The sequence below is a fragment of the Schistocerca cancellata genome, chromosome 9 (genome assembly GCF_023864275.1).
Source record: "Schistocerca cancellata isolate TAMUIC-IGC-003103 chromosome 9, iqSchCanc2.1, whole genome shotgun sequence".
Lineage (NCBI taxonomy): Eukaryota > Metazoa > Arthropoda > Insecta > Orthoptera > Acrididae > Schistocerca > Schistocerca cancellata.
Genome location: NC_064634.1, coordinates 144785757 through 144806224, shown reverse-complemented (window position 1 = coordinate 144806224; position 20468 = coordinate 144785757). Strand labels below are relative to the sequence as shown.

Sequence of the window (20468 nt, the reverse complement as noted above, 5' to 3'; positions counted from 1 at the left end):
TACGTCTTCCCATCGCATACCGTACATGCTCTGTAGGTGACAGATCAGGGGACTGGGCAAACCAGTCATAGATCTGAACGTTCCTCAAGGCGTTTGTCGTGTGACCTACGGTTTGGGATTTTGCGTTATCCTACTGGAATATGCAAATTGGTTTCCTGGTCGTCAGGAGTATGATGACAGGGTATACCATTACTGCCACCTACTGGTCAGCTATCAGCCTGCCTTCTACAATTGCCAAACCATCTCGTTGTCTTAGCAGATACCTCCGTACTCTTCTGTTCCAGGATTTGGAGAGGTATGGTTCTCCAGAATTAAAGCTTGCTGTGATCTATTAATAGTCATCTACAGACATATTGGTTTTGATTCGACTACTACAAACAGAAATGAGACTCATTGCTGAACAGCACAGAATACGACTCAAGCGCCTAGTCCATTCTGGCTCTACGCCGTGTCTCTGGTACCATGTCAGCAATAAGCAAGAATGGAAACTCGAGATGTCAATACGGCTTGCTGTAATACATTCCATACGATTCACGGTGAAACACTGCCTATAACCTCAGCCCAGAATTCAGCTGTTGTCACCTGTCTATTCACGTGAGCCAGTCGAACCATCCTATGATCTTCCCGTGGTGTAGTCTTCTAGAAGGACGTGTCCAATTTCAGTTGTTGTCGTCTGTCTGTTCATCTGAGCCAGTCATACAATCATATGATACACTCATACTGTAGTTCTTCTTCAAGGATCTGTTCCTACACTTCTCGCCACACTGTTGTCGTGAGTCCATCTCGTCACCATTTTTATGGCAGTGATTGCACACCCGAAAGTCTACCTATGTGATTTGTCGATATGCTGCCTCACGTCGCTCATAAACTTTCCCAAAGCCCGAAAGATGGTGATAAGCTGCAAACGCCCATCCTCTCGGCATTATGTGTTGTGATCTCCACCCGAAACAGTCCATTAACGTTGGACACACCCAACATCCATCATTTACTCACAACATTTCGTCTGTAGGAATAGTTTTTTCCCATACTGAAAATACTAGAACTAACTCTACAGCCACTCTCGACGCCGGCCGGTGTGGCCGAGCGGTTCTAGGCGCTTCAGTCTGGAACCGCGCGACCGCTACGGTCGCAGGTTCGAATCCTGCCTCGGGCATGGATGTCTGTGATGTCCTTAGGTTTGTTAGGTTTAAGTAGTTGTAAGTTCTAGAGGACTGATGACCTCAGGTGTTAAGTCCCATAGTGCTCAGAGCCATTTTTGAACCACCCTTGAAGTCAATGTACAATTCATGGTAGAGTACATCGTACCAATATTATTGAATTCCTGTTTTATTACTTTCGTCTACTAACCAAGGTAAAGTTTCCTATGTGTCTTTATACGTGCCCTAATCTCTATATTCTTTTCTCTGATCCGTACGCAAGATATACGACGGTGGCAGTATAATGATTGGTTCAAATGGCAGTGAGCACTATGGGACTTAACTTCTGAGGTCATTAGTCCCCTAGAACTTAGAACTACTTAAACGTAACTAACCTAAGGACATCACACACATCCATGCCCGAGGCAGGATTCGAACCTGCGATTGTAGCGGTCGCGCGGTTCCAGACTGTAGCGCCTAGAACCGCTCGGCCACCCCGGCCAGCCAGTGTAATGAGTACAAAGTCTTCTTCTAAACAGGTTCTATAAATTTATCCAGCAGGGTTTCGCAAAATCTACATTGCCTTTCTTCCAAGAACTCCCATTTAAATTCCCCGAGGATATCAGTTTCACTTTTATATGGGCTATTCCTGGCTGCTACAATCCTAGCAGCGCATTTCTGAATTAGTTCGATGTCTGTTGACACGCTTACTGAATAAAGACTCCAAACACTTGAACAGTACTCTAGAATTGGTCCCACTGGCGTCTTGTATGCGACTGAACTCCGGAAAAACCCTTAACAGCCAAGATCGCTACTAAAGTATTTATTTACGTGAAGCGATCAAAAAATAATGAAACACTTTCTTCTTTCGTTCAACTTCGGTTGAAAATATGAGAAATTTGTTGTGGGACACCGTCGAATATTCCCATGTCAGCCCCTAGAGTTTCATGAAGTTCCGATAGGCAGTGGCGCTATACATAGCCTTCAGAATGTCAGAATGACGGAGATGTGTTCCATGCACAGTTTCTTTTGGCGGAAGACTAGAGCATGGCACATATTCATAGGCGCTTGTAGAATGTCTATGGAGCCTGGCAGTGAACAAAAGCAGTGTGAGTCGTTGGACGAGACGTCATACTGTGACAAGGTCGGGCAAACCTGTCTGATGATCTACGTGCCGGCCAGCTGCCCACAGCTGTGACTCCTGCAATGATGGAATGGGCGGACGCTCTCATGCGAGGTGATCGATGAATCACAATCAAACACTCCGCTGCTCAACTATTCGTCTCAGTTGGTAGTACTGACACACTCGTCCACCAGCTGCGGACTTTACTTTACCATAGATACACACATCAAAAAAAAGTTTTGCATCACTTCGCTTCCGAGAGTTCCGGAACCTGTACAGGAAATAGGAATAGAGATCAACATAAACATCATTTCTGCCCTTTTTATTGCACATATAAACCACACATTGCATGTTGTACCACCATACAGTGATACCTTCAGAGATGGTGGTCCAGATTACTGTACACACCGGTACCTCTAATACCCAGTAGCACATCCACTTGCTTTGATGTATGCCTGTATTCGTCGTGGCATACTATCCACAAGTTCATCAGGGCACTGTCGATCCAGATTGTCGCACTCCTCAACGGCGATTCGGCGGTTGGTGAGTCACGTCGTCCATAAACAGCCATTTTCAATCTAACCCAGGCATGTTCGATGGGGTTCATGTCTGGGGAACATGTTGACCACTCTAGTCGGGCGTTTTCGTTATCCTGAAGGAAGTCATTCACAACATGTGCACGATAGGGGCGCGAGTTGTCGTCCATGAAGACGAATGCCTCGCCAGTATGCTGCTGATATGGTTCCACTATCGGTCGGAGGATGGCATTCACGTATCGTACAGCTGTTACGGTGCCTTTCCATGACCACCAGCGGCGTACGTCGGCCCCACATAATGCCACCCCAAAACAGCACGGAACCTCCACCTTGCTGTACTCGCTGGACAGTGTGTCTAAGGCTTTCAGCCTGACCGGGTTGCCTCCAAACATGTCTCCGGCGATTGTCTGCTTGAAGGCATATGTGACACTCATTGGTGAAGAACGTGATGCCAATCCGGAGCGGACTATTCGGTATGTTGTTGGGTCCATCTGTACGGCGGTGCATGGTGTCGTGGTTGCAAAGATGGACCTCGCCTTGGACGTCAGGAGTGAAGTTACGCATCATGCAGCCTATTGCGCACAATTTGAGTCGTAGAATGACTGGAACTCATCGGCTGTCGGACCCCTCCGTCTAATAGGCACTGCTCATGCATTGTTGTTTACATCCTTGGCCGGGTTTAGTGACATCTCTGAACAGTCAAAGGGACTGTGTCTGTGATACAATATCCACGTCTATCTTCAGGAGATCTGGGAACCGGGGTGATGCAAAAATTTTTTTGATGTGTGTATTTTTAGGTTATAATTTTGACTAATTTGGTTTAATTTTAAAACATTTCTTTTTACTTCTTCATCTGAAATAGCTATCGTAGTCTGGTTGTCAGCATAAATTAATGTTATTTTTTTTTAAGTCCTTATCAAGTTTTATTTCTTTCTTGCTTCCTCATTCCACCTTTTAGCTATATACATAAACTCAATAAAACTGGGAAAATTCTGTAACCCTGTTTAACTCCTAGGCCAGTTATAATGCCATTCTTACTTATTTTGTTCCCTGTTTTTATTACAAATTTGGTTTCATTGTATAAGCTTTTTATGGATCATGTCAAGTGTCACGGAATTTCATTTGCTTTTAATATTGACCTACGTTTTGTCCTGTTCAAACACCTTGACGTGCTCGATACAAGCTACGTGTGCCTCATTATTAATTTGTCTTCTTTTATTTATAAATAGCTTCAAAGTTAATATATTCTCACATGTTGTTTGCCAAAATCTAAATCCACTCTGGTCCTCATTTAAAATTGTTTGGTCTTAACCTTAGAGTTAAAATTTTTGTGCTTCTTAATATTTCCCCTAAATACTTACATGCCCTGGCCTGCTCAAGACGCTCATGACTAATCTTGTAATCAGATACTTTTAGGTTCTTTCTCTGTCGTATGGTTGTGGGTTGCATTTATCCTCATTTAAAGAGAACAGACATTCAAGTATGCAAAGTGGAAACTTTTTCTCCAAATCTTCGTACTGTTCGACGCGATCGTCCAACGACGATATTTTCCTATAGACAACAGCATCGTGAGCGAACAGTCATACTATTCTGCGGGTCCTATCTGATACAACATTTATCCATACTGAAAACATCAGAAGTGCCTTTACGTTCTTTCCTCTGGCTCAAAGGTAATTTGTAGGTCTAATTGTGTCAGAATAAAACAAAAACTACACTGCACAACAGAACTGAAAGATCACTTTTTCGAATTACCGTAAATGCCACCCATTGCGACGTTTAAGTTTGAAATTTGGCTCGAAGGTGTGCACAATCTTCCTCTGCAAAGGTGCAAAAGCATGGCGCCCTGCGACGCCCCCCTCTGTCTCGACAATGCTTCTGACAGCAAGATGTCGGCACAAGCGGAAAAAAAACCACAGCTCAGAAGTTAGTGAGTTAATGACGTCGCATTGACACCCAGTTTCAACACAATTATGCCAACGCCAACGTGGACGCATCACAAGATGCGAAGGTCGTCACAGCCCCTCTTACCCGCATTTCACCTCTTCTTTTGACGCCTCTGCTATACGGATTAGAGCCGCGGTTTTCTTACGGGTGGCCGAGGAAAACGTTCCAAACACACTGACGCTCAGAATCGGCACGGAAAGGTCTCAGGTGTTGGCATAAAGGACCTTGACAAAACCACCCTTTTCCCTGGGGCGCTGATTCCCACGCATTTTGTGGTCGAAAACGATAGTTAGCTTTGTGATGAGCGACAGGAAGATGTTTTTGACAACCTTAAAACTGCTGACACCCTCGGACGTTTCAACCCTTCTGAAAAGACACTGTGGGGCTGCATCCCTATTGAACATGAACCCAGCTGGAATGCTGTAAAAACCAATTTTTGTTCCCAAGTACAGGATGGAACCACTTGGGATCGTTCAAAACCATTCGTCTAAAGCAGGGGTCTCCAAACTACGGCCCGCGGGCCGAAACCGACCCGCGAGCGCCGGCAAACCGGCCCGCGTTAGCTGGCCGGACATCCCCGGTATCCGGCCCGCCAAATATTTGAGGTGATACCTATACTGGCAACAATTGAGTTTGGAGGCCTATCGCGACTAATACGCCGCGACATTGTCGGAGCTCTATTTTTACAAAGCGGAAGGTCATGGATAAACTTGTGGCTATCCACAATAAACAGGCTGACCATTCTCCGTGCGATAGTGAAAAAAAAAATAAAAAATAAAAAAAATAAAAAAATAACGGTTAACAGACTAGTTTGGCGAAAACATATTAAGTAAAAAAATTCTTTGCATTTTATTCTACTCACGAGTCTGGTGCAAGTCTTCCAAATGGACGCCACTTCGGCGGCTAGCCTTAGTAATCAATCATCATGGAAGATGCTTCTTAAGCGAGGTTTCACTTTCTTTTGATTACGTTGTAAAATACACATAGCAAGTACATCGTATAAAATATTTTTATTTAAAGGCAATTTAAAGAAAATACACTCCTGGAAATGGAAAAAAGAACACATTGACACCGGTGTGTCAGACCCACCATACTTGCTCCGGACACTGCGAGAGGGCTGTACAAGCAATGATCACACGCACGGCACAGCGGACACACCAGGAACCGCGGTGTTGGCCGTCGAATGGCGCTAGCTGCGCAGCATTTGTGCACCGCCGCCGTCAGTGTCAGCCAGTTTGCCGTGGCATACGGAGCTCCATCGCAGTCTTTAACACTGGTAGCATGCCGCGACAGCGTGGACGTGAACCGTATGTGCAGTTGACGGACTTTCAGCGACGGCGTATAGTGGGCATGCGGGAGGCCGGGTGGACGTACCGCCGAATTGCTCAACACGTGGGGCGTGAGGTCTCCACAGTACATCGATGTTGTCGCCAGTGGTCGGCGGAAGGTGCACGTGCCCGTCGACCTGCGACCGGACCGCAGCGACGGACGGATGCACGCCAAGACCGTAGGATCCTACGCAGTGCCGTAGGGGACCGCACCACCACTTCCCAGCAAATTAGGGACACTGTTGCTCCTGGGGTATCGGCGAGGACCATTCGCAACCGTCTCCATGAAGCTGGGCTACGGTCCCGCACACCGTTAGGCCGTCCTCCGCTCACGCCCCAACATCGTGCAGCCCGCCTCCAGTGGTGTCGCGACAGGCGTGAATGGAGGGACGAATGGAGACGTATCGTCTTCAGCGATGAGAGTCGCTTCTGCCTTGGTGCCAATGATGGTCGTATGCGTGTTTGGCGCCGTGCAGGTGAGCGCCACAATCAGGACTGCATACGACCGAGGCACACAGGGCCAACACCCGGCATCATGGTGTGGGGAGCGATCTCCTACACTGGCCGTACACCACTGGTGATCGTCGAGGGGACACTGAATAGTGCACGGTACATCCAAACCGTCATCGAACCCATCGTTCTACCATTCCTAGACCGGCAAGGGAACTTGCTGTTCCAACAGGACAATGCACGTCCGCATGTATCCCGTGCCACCCAACGTGCTCTAGAAGGTGTAAGTCAACTACCCTGGCCAGCAAGATCTCCGGATCTGTCCCCCATTGAGCATGTTTGGGACTGGATGAAGCGTCGTCTCACGCGGTCTGCACGTCCAGCACGAACGCTGGTCCAACTGAGGCGCCAGGTGGAAATGGCATGGCAAGCCGTTCCACAGGACTTCATCCAGCATCTCTACGATCGTCTCCATGGGAGAATAGCAGCCTGCATTGCTGCGAAAGGTGGATATACACTGTACTAGTGCCGACATTGTGCATGCTCTGTTGCCTGTGTCTATGTGCCTGTGGTTCTGTCAGTGTGATCATGTGATGTATCTGACCCCAGGAATGTGTCAATAAAGTTTCCCCTTCCTGGGACAATGAATTCACGGTGTTCTTATTTCAATTTCCAGGAGTGTACAATACCTGGTGTACATAGTGATATTGGATATTTTAGTTGTAATTGATGTATAAAAATAACTGTAATTAATTTATATCTTGAAAACTCACAGTGTTAGAGTACTCACGTAAAGAAATTTAACATCTTAGTGATAAATAGTGACTTTTATGTAGCTGTAACTTTCCTTTCATAATTACCTCCAGAATTACCAGGTGGATCAAGTTAATTGGCGGAGATAATCATCAGCGACTTCAAATGCTCATCACTTAATTTTGATCTGTAAATACTTTTTGCATGTTTCATTTTGGAGAAAGTTTTTTCACACAAATAAGTAGGGCCAAAAGCGAAAAAAAGCCATGGGCAAATTTATGTAAATTTGGAAACTGTGTGAATGGAAGACACTTATAAAATTCCAGTAATGTTGACTTTGAATGTTTTTCTTCAAAAAAGTCGCTACATTGCAAATCAATAATTTGAAACTGAAGCTCTGCGGGTAACGCTTCTAATCGGCGTCAAAGGGATTTTGAAATATCTTGATATCGATTGAATTTCCTTCGATATCTGAAATCAATCAAATCTGAAACCAATCAAAATTATGCAATTCCCACAACCTTAGATTTTTGCGATTTCATCTTTCCTTTAGTCTTACATTACGGTGATCATGGAGTGCTAGGGTGCTCTAATCCCACTAGGACGATCTTGGCCCTTATGACTTCGTGGAGTAGTCAATGTGGCCCGCAGACTAAAAAGTTTGGATACCCCTGGTCTAAAGGATCCGAAGCAGCAAATGGTGTTTATGCTGTTTCATCCCTCCTATTTTGCATCCTCTTTTGGTGTAATCACTGGGGGTGGGGGGGTGGGGGTGGGGGAGGGGATTGTAGCATTGACACATGTGTGGGGGAAAACGGCATAGGGTCCTTCTAAGACTTTGAGTTCGGCATAATCCTCGGCGTCAACCCATCCGCCATTGTGAGCACATTAAAAATGTACCTGTACAGACAGAACCCATGACGAGAGTCCCAGGTGCCTGCAGGCCGGCTTTGCTGTTGATCTCTGCTGCTCTTGCCCCTGTTAGTAGGAAAACCAGAATCAGAGAGTGTCGAAGGAATTGATGGTGCAAGCGCCTAGGACTTCGTCGGGGGTTCTGCCTGTACAGGTACATTTTTAAAACTCTCAATAAAAAGTAGCTAAATTGCTAAATTGGAGTGTCTTAGAGGGATCTTTTGCCGGTTTATTCACAAATGTGTCAATGCCACATCCTCCCGTGTTCACACCACAGCAGAACACAAAAATGAAGTACATAAAAAGCATGAGCAGCCTTTGCTGCTTCAGATCATGGTCAAATTACGTCGAATGCTTTTGAATGGTCCCTGGGGTTCCAACTTGTACACGTGAGCAAAATTGCAGTCACGTTTTGCTTCAACTGGGTGCAATAATGCTCAGTGGGGATGAAGCCCCACAATGTCCTTAAAGAAGGGTTGAAAAAACTGGGGTGTTATCAGTGTCAAAGGGTCTCAATAACATCTTTCTTTTGGTAACTGCACTGCGAATTGTCGTTTTCGACCGTTAAATGAATGCCCCAGGGCAAGGGGAGGTTTTTTTGAGGTCCTTTATGCCACACATGACGGTTTTTAATGCCACTTATGAGCGTCGCTGTGTATAGAATGTTATCCTCAGGAGCTCACAACACAACCACTAGATTTTAACCCTGGGCATCCCGGTTCTTCCCTACGTAGCAGAGGTGTCAAATTAATGTGTGTAATGTAGGTAAGATGGAGTGAAATGACCTCCCGATCATATGACACATCCACCATGGCACTGAGCAGAATTTTGGTGAAATTTTGTGACAATGTGGCATCATTAACCCACGTCACGTGTCACGTGAACTTCTGAGCTGTTGCCTTTTTTTCGCATATGTCGACACTTCGCTGTTTGAAACCAGACAGCGGTGTCACAGAGCACCACGCTTTTCCACCAATACACGGGAAGGTTGTACGCACCTTTGAGCCAAATTTCAAACTTAAGTGTCTCAATGGATGGAAATTACTGGGTTTTAAAAAAGTGATCCTTTAATTCAGTTGTGCAGAGTACTGTGGACACTCAAGAGCAAATCAGCATTTCCTAACATACCAATTAGCTGCACAACTATTTTGCATTGAATCCACAAGCTTTTGTAGTAGTCCAAATAAGAGTTTTGATCATTGGTCCAGTAAGGCAGCAGCAAACTCATTCTTGTCTGAGCAGCTTCTATGACAAACACTCTATCCGTTGCCTCCCAGAAGTGTTCAGTCGAATTTAAATCTGGGCTCTCGCTTACTGGAGGACTAACCACAGGTCTCTAAAAATATACCCAAACCATGACGCTGCCACCACCATGTTAATGGTCGGTACCTGGTACTATTTGTTGTCCCTTTGGTTTTTTGGTCGACATGTGTACTGCACACCTTCAGAAGAAAATACATTACATTTAGTTTCATCACTCCATAAAAACTTAGACCAATATGTAGCATTCCAAGTTTGACGTTTCTTTGAAAACTCTATCGAGGCCTTCCTGTTTTTTGAATTTATGAGCGTTGTATGTGATGGTCGTCTACCATGTAAATGTTCAAGTCAAAAATTTCAATTTCGCGCTATTCCACGAAACTTCTCCAATCCATTTCAGTGGTAACTTTCTGCGTCAACAGTTGCTCGTACTGCAGTCGCTTGCAAAATGGCCAATAACGATGATTATATTAGACAGCATTGTGTGACAGAAATCTTGAATGTAGAACGGGAAACGCCCATTTGTATCCATGAAAGACTGAAAAATTTGTATGGTGATGCAACAGAGGATACCAGCACTGTTGGATAATGGGTTCGTCGTTGTAACAAAGCTGAGAAATAAACATTGTTGGCTAATGAAACACAGAGCAGCAGACCAGTGTCTGCTGTGACTCGACTTAACATTCAGCAAATCGATGACGTCATTCATAGTGACCACTGGATTACTGCAAATGGTTTGTGTAGCGTTACCTCCCTCAGTGAAGGCAGTGTGGTGACGATTATTCAACAACTGGGATCTCAAAAGGTTTGTGTGGCTTAAGTACCTACCAAGAATGTTAACTGACCAGAATCAAGAGACATGAAAAGCAGTTGCCAGCCAACTCTTGCAGTACTTCCGTTTGGAGGGAGAGGCGTTTCAGAAATTGTTCAAGTGGTTCAAATGGCTCTGAGGACTATGGGACTTAACTTCTGAGGTCATCAGTCCTCTAGAACTTAGAACTACTTAAACCTAACAAACCTAAGGACATCACGCACATCCATGCCCGAGGCAGGATTCGAACCTGCGACCGTAGCGAGCGGTCCCGCGGTTCCAGACTGAAGCACCTAGAACTGCTTGGCCTCACTGGCCGGCTCAAAAATTGTGACTGGAGACAAAATATTCGTTCAGTTTTTTTGAACCAGACTCAAAGAGGCAGTTAGAGGAATGGCATCACAGAAATTCACCAAAAAGGAAAAACATTTAAAACTGTGCGATTGGTAGAGAAAGTTATGGCTATAATTTTCTGGTTTGTAGAGGGTGTGATTATGATTTTTTTTAGCAGGAATGCACAATAAATTCTGTCCAATACGTCAAAATCCTCAAACAGATTAAAGCTAGCTCACCTAACAAAATTTATAGCAGACATCCTTCTTTTGCATGGTAATGCAAGACCACACACCAGTCGTCACACTACCAAAGAAATTTTGAAAATTGGATGGGAAGTCCTGCCTCATCCCCTATACATTCCTCATCTGGCACCATCAGACTTCCATCTGTTCAGGCCGCTAAAAGAAGGTCATTGTGGGATTCACTTTGAAATTAAGGGAGCTTTGGATACAGGGTCATGCATTTTACCACAATGGAATACATACCCTTGTTAAAAAGATGGACCAAAAGTGTGGATATGGACAGAGATTATGTTAAAACTCATAAATGAGTTGTCAATGTTGTGGTTTTCAACCTAAGGAGTTGCATTTGAAAGTTGTGACAAACAGACAGAAAAATAAGCAAACATTACTTTTTGACTGACCCTCATATATCAGTTGCTCTGTTGTGACTGCATGCAAATAGTACTGACATTACACCAAAACTCCAAAATATTTTTTAGCACTGTGGTTCTATTAGTGAAATATTCCTTCAGTCTATCACATATTTGTGAAAGCATTCTGTATGATTGTATCTTGGCTGATAGTCTATGATGATATATAATGTGGAAATTTTTCTGAAATCAGAGAAGATGGAATCTTGATGTTCACCCCTATCTACTGGTTGCAAGATATCATGTATTTTATCCTCATATAAGATCTGTATTTTAATCAACATATCTCACAGTTATGGAAGTGCATATTATGCAGGGTGTTCCTTATTGATTTACATTTTGTTTCTTCTGATCATTCATGGTATGCCATTTGATTCATCATTACAGTTGTAAGTACATAGTACTTTGGACTAACTGTAGGTGGCAGGACAATCACTAAAATCCCTGCACAGTGCAGCCCATTTTCTTGGCAGTTGTCATTATGTAAGGGGACAACATGGAGTGTGATCATCGAGGACAGCACTGGATGATGTGGTTTCTGTGAAAGGATAGTGTAAACACTATTGATATTCATAGGCGATTGGTGGCAATATGTGGGAGGTATGCACCATTATGAAAAGTGTTCTTGCAACTTGGCAAAGGTTGTTCCCGTACTAGCCAGAAAGCCACAGCTGCCATCACTGAAATGGGGTTCCAGGTACTGCCACACCCAATACATTCTCTTAACTTGGCACCTTTAATTATTGTAGGCCATCCTACAGCTACTTTTCTGGAGTCTGCGCTCAATCCTGGATAGGTGCTCACAGTTCCTGGACATCTGCAACATGGTGTCCACCTAGAGGTTTCTTTGTAGCCCCAAATAGGGTGTCTGCACAATGGTGTCCACCCAGAGGTTTCTTTGTAGCCCCAAATAGTGTGTAATCAGAAGAGAGCAAGTCAGGAGAACACAGATAGTGTGGCTGTACCTAGAAGTCCACTCCAGCAGTAGTAGCTCCAGTTTTTCAACTCGTATTGGGACAATCATTGTCGCAGTGAAAGAGCACTTTTCATGGCAGCATGTATTCTCCACACACTACTACCAGCAGTCAGTGAGTATCCAAGTGTTTACACCTCCTTCAACAGAAAACACATCATCCAGTGCTGTCCTTCATGATCACACTCCAGGTTGTCTGATCATGTCATGAGAGCAATTAGGAAAATGGTCTGTATTCTGCACAGATTATACTTCCAGTGATTGTCCTGCCATCTACAGTTAGACCAAAATAGGCCTACTTGCAACTGTAATGATGAGTCAAATGATGCTCCATGAATGATGGGAAAAAATAAAGTGCTAATCAGCATGGAAAGGCCCTTGTAGTTTAGTATCAATTGGTCAAGATGTTTATGCTGTAACACTTTCCAAATTCTGTCAGTGCATTTTGTCCAGCCCTTGTAACATGAATGTAAACGCTTAAAATTCATGTACGGTGATGTTGTCATATTGTGTGTGCAGTCACTGGCGGAGCTGCGGGCGCTGCTGCTGGCGCAGGCGGCCAATCTGGCCGCCCTACGGAGAGCTGCTGCTGCAACCTGCCTACAGCACTCATCTCAAACTCTGCAGACGCTGCCACTACAGCCCACATTGTCACAGCCCATCCTCACTGCTGCAATCACTGACAGTGAGGCTGAGCGTGTCCACCCACTCACTGCCTGAGAAAAACTTGGTTCAACCTCAGCAGGGCAGACTTTTAGTAACAATTCAGCCAAAAGTCTGCTTGGCAACAATACATGACTTAATACTTGCTGATAATGATTGATTTTTCAATCATGTCACCTGGTGTCTTGTTACCGACATAAGGTCACAGTATGGAAAGCCTTGCTTGTCGATATACATACTCACAACAGCAGGTACGCAGTGTAGAATATATGGGATAAGATGTTCCAATACATAATACTACAGCACAGTGAGAACGTATCCCACTGGCTCATTACTGATTTTAACAGAAGAATGGTTATTGTATGTGCTGGCCAGTTGCCTAGGCCTCATTGGCAGGAAGTGACCTTATATGTAACCAGCTAAGAGAAGTGTGCACCTAGCAATTTGGCCAACGATGTGAAATATCACGTTTCAGGGTGAAACAGTTGGAGCTCCTCACATGTACTCAACAAAGGCAAACAGAGTCCCAACTGTTTTGCAAGCTAAGCTGTATCATGTGATAAGTTACAGCCATGTTGAAGTACAAAGTGCAAAATGCTCTGTGTGGTTATTCTGTAGTATACTACATGAAGCCAAAAAATGAGTTCACAGGTAGATGCAACAGCTACACACAGATGTGGATAAGCTACTATATTGACAAAAAGAAAACAGGAGAGAATTCTAATGGAAAATATGTTGGTATATGCTTTAAATATGTTAAATTAGCACACAATGAGAGTAATGTACACAATAGGAGATATGCCACATGTCATATATAGAAAAAGAAGGATGATCATTGCTTAATTTGAATCTTCTATTAACAATCTACATAAATTAATGTGCTGCATGGCTATGAATCTGTGAACACTGCAAGCATACATTTATTGGTGCTGTGGAGATTTAACAGCTTTTGTTATGTAATGCTCAACTTTTATAGACAACAAAAAATTGTGTTGAGCAAGCTCATTTTACCAATGTGATATCATTTAACAGTCATTGGAACAGGCCAAGTACAAGTTGTGAGACATAGTTACCATCCTTGTCTTCTGTGTTGAAGTGAAATATCAGGATCCAATGAGTACTATACATGTGTAACGTGTATACTTACACATTAGACAATGGATCAGTGATGACAAAGTGACAGTATACAATCCTATTGCAAAGCAATAGCACTAGTCAGTTGTATCCTTCTGAGATTTGCTACCAGTTTCTAGAATCGGATTGGCATAATATTTCAGTAACTGGCCTGATTGCGATCTTCAGATGGCATGCTGTTGCTGAGTCTCACTGTACTGAAGTCAACACCAGCGACAGTAACTTCACGTACATCACAGTAAATGCCAAAACTATCAGTGCTGTCTCCTGTGTAATGTATTCATATAGTGCAAAGATGTGGGAACTGATGGTGTGAGCAAATGAGATGCTGCAGTAATTACCACACTGGATTCACATTCAGCAGGATGACAGTTCAGATCCTCCTCCAGCCATCATCCAGTTTTAGGTTTCAGTGATTTCCCTAAATTGCTTTAAGGCATGCTGTTTATCTAAAGTGGATGGCCAATATCCTTCCCCTTCCTTCCCTAATCCAAGCTTACACTCTGTCTCTAATGACCTCCTTGTTGATGGGATGTTAAACTTTCATATTCCTTCCTTCTTCCAGTGGTGAGAATGATATTTTTTTAATTCATCAGTCTTTCTACTGGTTTAAAGTTGCCCTCCACCTTTTGATCTCTATGTAACCATCAGACCCAACATCTTCTGTAAAATGTACTAAATTTGCTAGTCTTGGTCAGCACCTACTACTTATCCTCCTCCATTGCTCCTTTCAGCGCAAAATTCATTATTCCTGGATGTCATAGCAAGTGTCTCATTAATCTCTCCCTTTATACGATATGCCTCTCCCACAGACTTCTTTCCTCAACTATTCTTTTTAGTATTTCTTCATTTTATACCATAATTGTGCACTTAATTTTTAACATCCTATGAAAGCACCACATTTCAAATATTTTTGGTTTCTTCTTCTCTAGCTTTGCAATGGTTCACTTTTCACTTTCATACTTTGCTTGCTCCAGGCATTTGCTTTCAAGAATTTCTTCCTCAGTTCCATATCAACACCTGTTATTAGTTGTGCTCTTTCGATGGAGAAAGCTTTCTTTACCTGTGCCAGTTATCTTGCTTGATTCAGCCAGTCAATATTATCTGCTTTCTGGGTAAGAGAATTCTACCACTTCTTCCACTATTTTGTAATTTCAACTTAGATGACAAGTAAGACATTACTTTCATTTCTGTAAGTCTTCATCTTCACCTTTGCTTTGTTTAGCCTTAAGTCATACTCTGTCTGCCAAAAAAGTTAAGCACACAATATGGGAGGAGGAATCAAATGAAACTTCATGGATTGAGATGATTCAGTGACCACAAAATCAAGTCAAATTTACAAAGAACAAAAGTATGAGCCCATTTATCACTATGACACATTCCATCTGGCCTGGATTCATGCACTGATTCAGTTTCAAATGATTTCATGAAGTTGCTGTATTCTCTCCCGAGATGAGCTGGCCCACAATTGGTGTAAATGCTCCTTGGTATATGGGATACTGGCACAGGAATAAAACAGATATCCAAGATGCTAACACACATGTTCCATCTGGGACAAATGTGGGCATCTCACCGGCATCAGTAGCACACAGTTCCTAGAGACATGTACCATGCCATGCAGGGAGATGCATAATCTTGTTGAAAACTGGTGCTGCGATGCTGTTGCATTGGTTGTAACACAAGAAGGTGCAGGCTTTCTGTAAGGTACCATTGTGTCATCAGAGTTCCCTCAGTCACTACCAGTCAAGAGCTGAAGTCAAACCCTTTTGCTGTCCACATCATGATGCAGTGAGTAACACAACTGTCCCTTTGCAGGACATTGGAAGAATGAGATCTCTCCCCAGATATCTGCCACACTAGCCAACAAAGGTCATCTGGGGTAGTGCAAAACTATGATTCAGTGCTGAACACAATGCAATACTTTTCGTCAAAATTACATGTTTTATGGTCAAAGCACCACTTCAAATGCAGCCAGTTTTGTTGTGGTTTAATGAGACCCCATGCATCAGACCACAATTCCATAGTCCAGCTGCTGCCAGTCTCCGAACATCAGTACTGCATGACACAGATTGTCGCAGAAAGTTCAATTTTTATGCACAAAATGCAGGCCCAGATGTGAAGGGCCTACAATATGCTTGGTGCACAATATGGCAGTGCTCCCTTGTAGTGATCAGATGTGTCAACCAGAATCATGATGACAAGTATGCCAGCCCTCACATTCCCATGCATTTCAACATTGGCTAACTGTCACATTCAGATGCTCAACAAATCTGGATATTGCAGGATTCGGCCTGCTGACCAAATGGAGACCCACAATGAGGCCTGTTTCAAATTCTATCAGGTGTTGATAATGCTGTCTCACATGAGTATGCAGCATATATATATACGTGTCCTTCACCGTGATCACTCAATATCTCTCACTGTTCATGCTCGCATCAGACATCATGCTCTGGTGGCCTTTCTGCTTGTCACAGAGAATTGCAACTCTAATCATCTATGTACTTGTTGATATTGTGTGCATTTATGAAATTACACTGGCATCCCATTGTATCTTATGGGTGCTCTACCTTTTTTCTTGGGTTTTATATGTAGTCCACTCCAGTCAACAGGTCTTTTATGTCTTCCTCACAATGGCCAGAAGGGTTATGTTGTCTGGAAACTGTACCCCTTGTACTTTTATTCCTCTTCTGATATTTTTTTTCACTTCCTTGTTGCTACTTCAGCATATAAGTTGGACAACTATAGTGAAAAGTTGCAACCCTGCCTTGCACCATTCTTTACATGAACTTGTCTTTCTTTAGCTGCCAGTTAAATTATTGGGTTTTTCAGATGTTATAGATTGTTCATTTGTCTCTCTGATTTTACTCCAGTCTTCTAATTATTTTGTACATCTTGTCTCACCTTGCATTGTTGAAGGCTTTCTGTAGACCCACTAGCACAAGACGGGTATATCGATTTTTCATCTTCAGTTTTGCTTTCTATTCTTCTGTATATTATTCTAGTCAGCAGTTTACAAGCAAATTTTCTCATTTATCTGCATGCACCTTCGGTAATAAGGTTCTTATATTTTCACCTGTATCCATAAGTTTGAGTGTTCATCAAATCATCCATGGCCTCTTCATTTGTACTCTCTATATTCCTGGCCTTAATTATTTCCTTCTTTATTACATTCTGCTCCTCTTCTATTAAACTACTCTCAACATTTTTACTGAGTCCATTGCTCACTGCCACACAGAATTTCCCTTTTGTTTCATTTGGTCTTACATTATCAGTGTTCCATAATGTAGCCAACTACATTTTCCCATCTTAAATTTCAGCCCACTATTCATCACTGCATGGTTATGGTTTGAGACAATATGCACACCTGACTATGCTTTGCACTTGAGGATTTTATTTTTAAGTCATCATTTAAACATAATATAGTCCATTTGATAACTGCCTGTGTCTCCTGGTCATTTCTAAGTCTATATTCTTCTCTTATGATTTTGGAAGAGGATGTTGATTATAACCACTTGAAAACTGTGGCAGGTCTCTGGAAGCTTCTCTCTGCTCTCTTTCTTTCCCAAACTCCTCAAGGCAATATTCTCTGTATTTTCCTGTAACTCTACCTCCATTCCCTCCTGCATAATAGTGTTCCATTCTGCTAGAACCATAAAATTTTCATCTCCTTTCACATATCTTATCAATTCCTGTATTTCCTCATACAAATCTGCTATTTTATAGTCAGCTTGTGATATGGGCATGGAACATATACAATGGTGATTGATGCTGGCTTAATTTCCTCAGAAGAAGAGCTGGGTAACTGTGTTCATATCATTACTTACTTTCCTGTTCTTAATTCTGTTAAAACTTCTTACACCAAACCTGCCAAATTGATGGGATCAGTGCCCCTTAGTTTCTGTAGCTACCAACAAGTATAATAAGAGGTTTTATATGTCTGCATATCACATCACAGATTTTCTGTTGTGTTTCTAGTGTACTATCTAACATGCTGACTCAGTCCAGACCTGTGGTTACATGGTGTTTCTTAAAGAATATGCTGTTAGGGTAGCTGTTGAGTGCCCATTACAATACACATGCCCTGCCATCGATATACATGGATAAGAGACATCCCAAAGAAGACTAGTTTCTTGCTGTTATGTAAAGATTGAGTGAACTGCTGAATCAAAATTCATGTAGCTGTCTTTTAATAGAATACAAAGAATATGGTAAGGCTGTCCTGGTCTATAGAATATATAGCAGTTCATAGATTCTGAAATCACACACAGAAGATGTGGAGCTCAGATACTTATCTGACAACCGTATAGGACAGTTTAGGTTTTATATGTTTTATCGAAACCATTTCAGGCCATCATTTCCTCAAATAAGGCCAGTGTCAATTTCTTTCCTCATCCTTGTGTAATGAAAGCTTGACTATGGTGTTATTTTAATATTAAGCTCTGAGTTTCATTAGACATTGTAACAACAAACAGTCATATTAGCATTGGCATCATAGTTGCTGGCTGTTATAGACTTTTTCTCAGCAACTCAACTGTAGTGTTATGTTTGCTGTTCATACAGCATGACTCAATGAAATACATTTTGGCACATGATCCAGAGTAGTGGTGCCTCACATCAGAGTAGGATCATCATTCACCTATTTTTTTTTGTGTTCCATCATGAAGGAAATCCTTCAGGTATGTAGGATGCAGAACAGTGTATATTAACAAAAAATATGTTATTATAAAATAATTATGATAGTTGCATTAACAGAGAATTACTGTTTTAAAAGCTATGTTCTACTTATTATTATACTCATTATAATTGAATGTAATAGAATTAGCTGGGAAGTCTCTACTCTAGTCCTACCATGTATCTGCTGTTTGTCTACTATTGCAGATTTAATATTTACATGAGTACAATCATAAATGTGAAAGAATCAGTTACCTCATACTGTAAGACTAGAAGCTTGGTTACAGTGGCCATATTACTTGATATGACAGTAACATGCAGTTCAGTATTTGAAGCTATGTTGAAAAAGTAGAGCTAATAAGATATGATTTTAATTTTCTACAGAATTTGCAAAAAGTTCTAATTTCTTCACTTCTGACATGTTGTTAAAACAGCACCTTAATCTGAACTGTACACAGGGGGCAGTGTCTACATGAAATTATTTTTTTCTTGTTTTAAGGTTTCATAAATTGCAGTTAATTTGTAAATGATTTTTGTTGTCACACTTAAGTAACTTTAAAAATTTAGCTCATTAAGTGGCTGTAAAAACTAAAAGTTTGTCAAAGAGATCTCTGCAATATGTGCACTTACCTGTCTAACAGAATATTCCTATTTCTCACTTTTGTTAAATAAATGAATAGTTGATGTTAACTGTGTTATACCAGAGAATAATTTCATAGGGCAACAGCAAAACAATAATCAGCACAATGATCAACAACACATCTTTCTGTGAAAAGAGTCTCACTTAATTAACATCTATTCACCTGTATTGGAGTATTCACCTGTATTGGAGTATTCACCTGTATTGGAGTATTGTGCAAGATAAATGGCAAATATAAAATTGCTGTCTGCCACTGATATCATCTGTTGGGCTTTTTTGGCCTGTAAGTAAGGAAATGATACTGGTTTTATTACATGATTGTTACACATTGTAAATAGTAGGCTCAACATGTCACCCACAAAATAGTCTGCTTGGAAATCCACATAATGCCTGCAAAGTTTAACATCATCATAATAGTAACCTGGCTACCCACAACTAGTCAGTTACAGCTCCATTAATTCCATTAATACTACCTGTTGTCTCAATACAAAGGGTTTGCAGGAATAAAAGAAAGTTTAATGGCCTCAGGAGTAGAAAAAATCGTTTGTAGCACTTTGGAGGTGTTGGACCTTACTACAAATTCATTACAGTGAGGACAGTGTGATACAACTCAATGACCACGGAGCGTATTGCTTCACCTCATGCATGTGACCCTTTCTCGCAGCCTGTCAAATACTGATTTAGCAACTGTCCTGAGGTCATAACTCTGCATGGCTGACTCCATGGTTATTAAACAGGCAAGTCAACATGAATTTGGCTTTTGATTTGTTCATTCTCGATTTATTCAACATTACTGTAGCATTCCTGGCACTGACTCTTTGTTTCCAGTTTGTTTTCAAAAGTATCATTTCATCATCAGCAGTGTCATGTACAAGACACTAGGGGTGAGCACCTCCTCCTTCTGTGCTTTACATTCCTGAGAACATTTGTTTTAAAATCATTTTTGTGCAGACTTTTTGATCCCCAACACATTTATGAAAATCTGATCAACAGTGATGCAAGGCATATTCAACAGTCTCCCAACTGTTCTATTGGCAATCAACAATTAGACCACTACAATGCATGATATCTGTAACTCTATCATATTTTGATTGGTTTTGAATGCTGATGGTCTTCCAAGATAACATTTACTTTCAATTTATACCC

At 42.1% G+C, this 20468-nt stretch overlaps 1 protein-coding gene across 1 annotated transcript in view; it reads left to right on the top strand.

Annotated features, from left to right (window-relative positions):
* The window catches only part of LOC126101239 (zinc finger protein 239-like), a 129584-nt gene extending 116650 nt beyond the window's left edge, over positions 1-12934 (top strand). Inside the window, exon 6 of the mRNA XM_049911927.1 lies at positions 12734-12934. Coding sequence (XP_049767884.1) covers positions 12734-12934 — 201 coding nt within the window. The remainder of the gene's footprint in view (positions 1-12733) is intronic.
* Positions 12935-20468: the final 7534 nt, after the last annotated feature.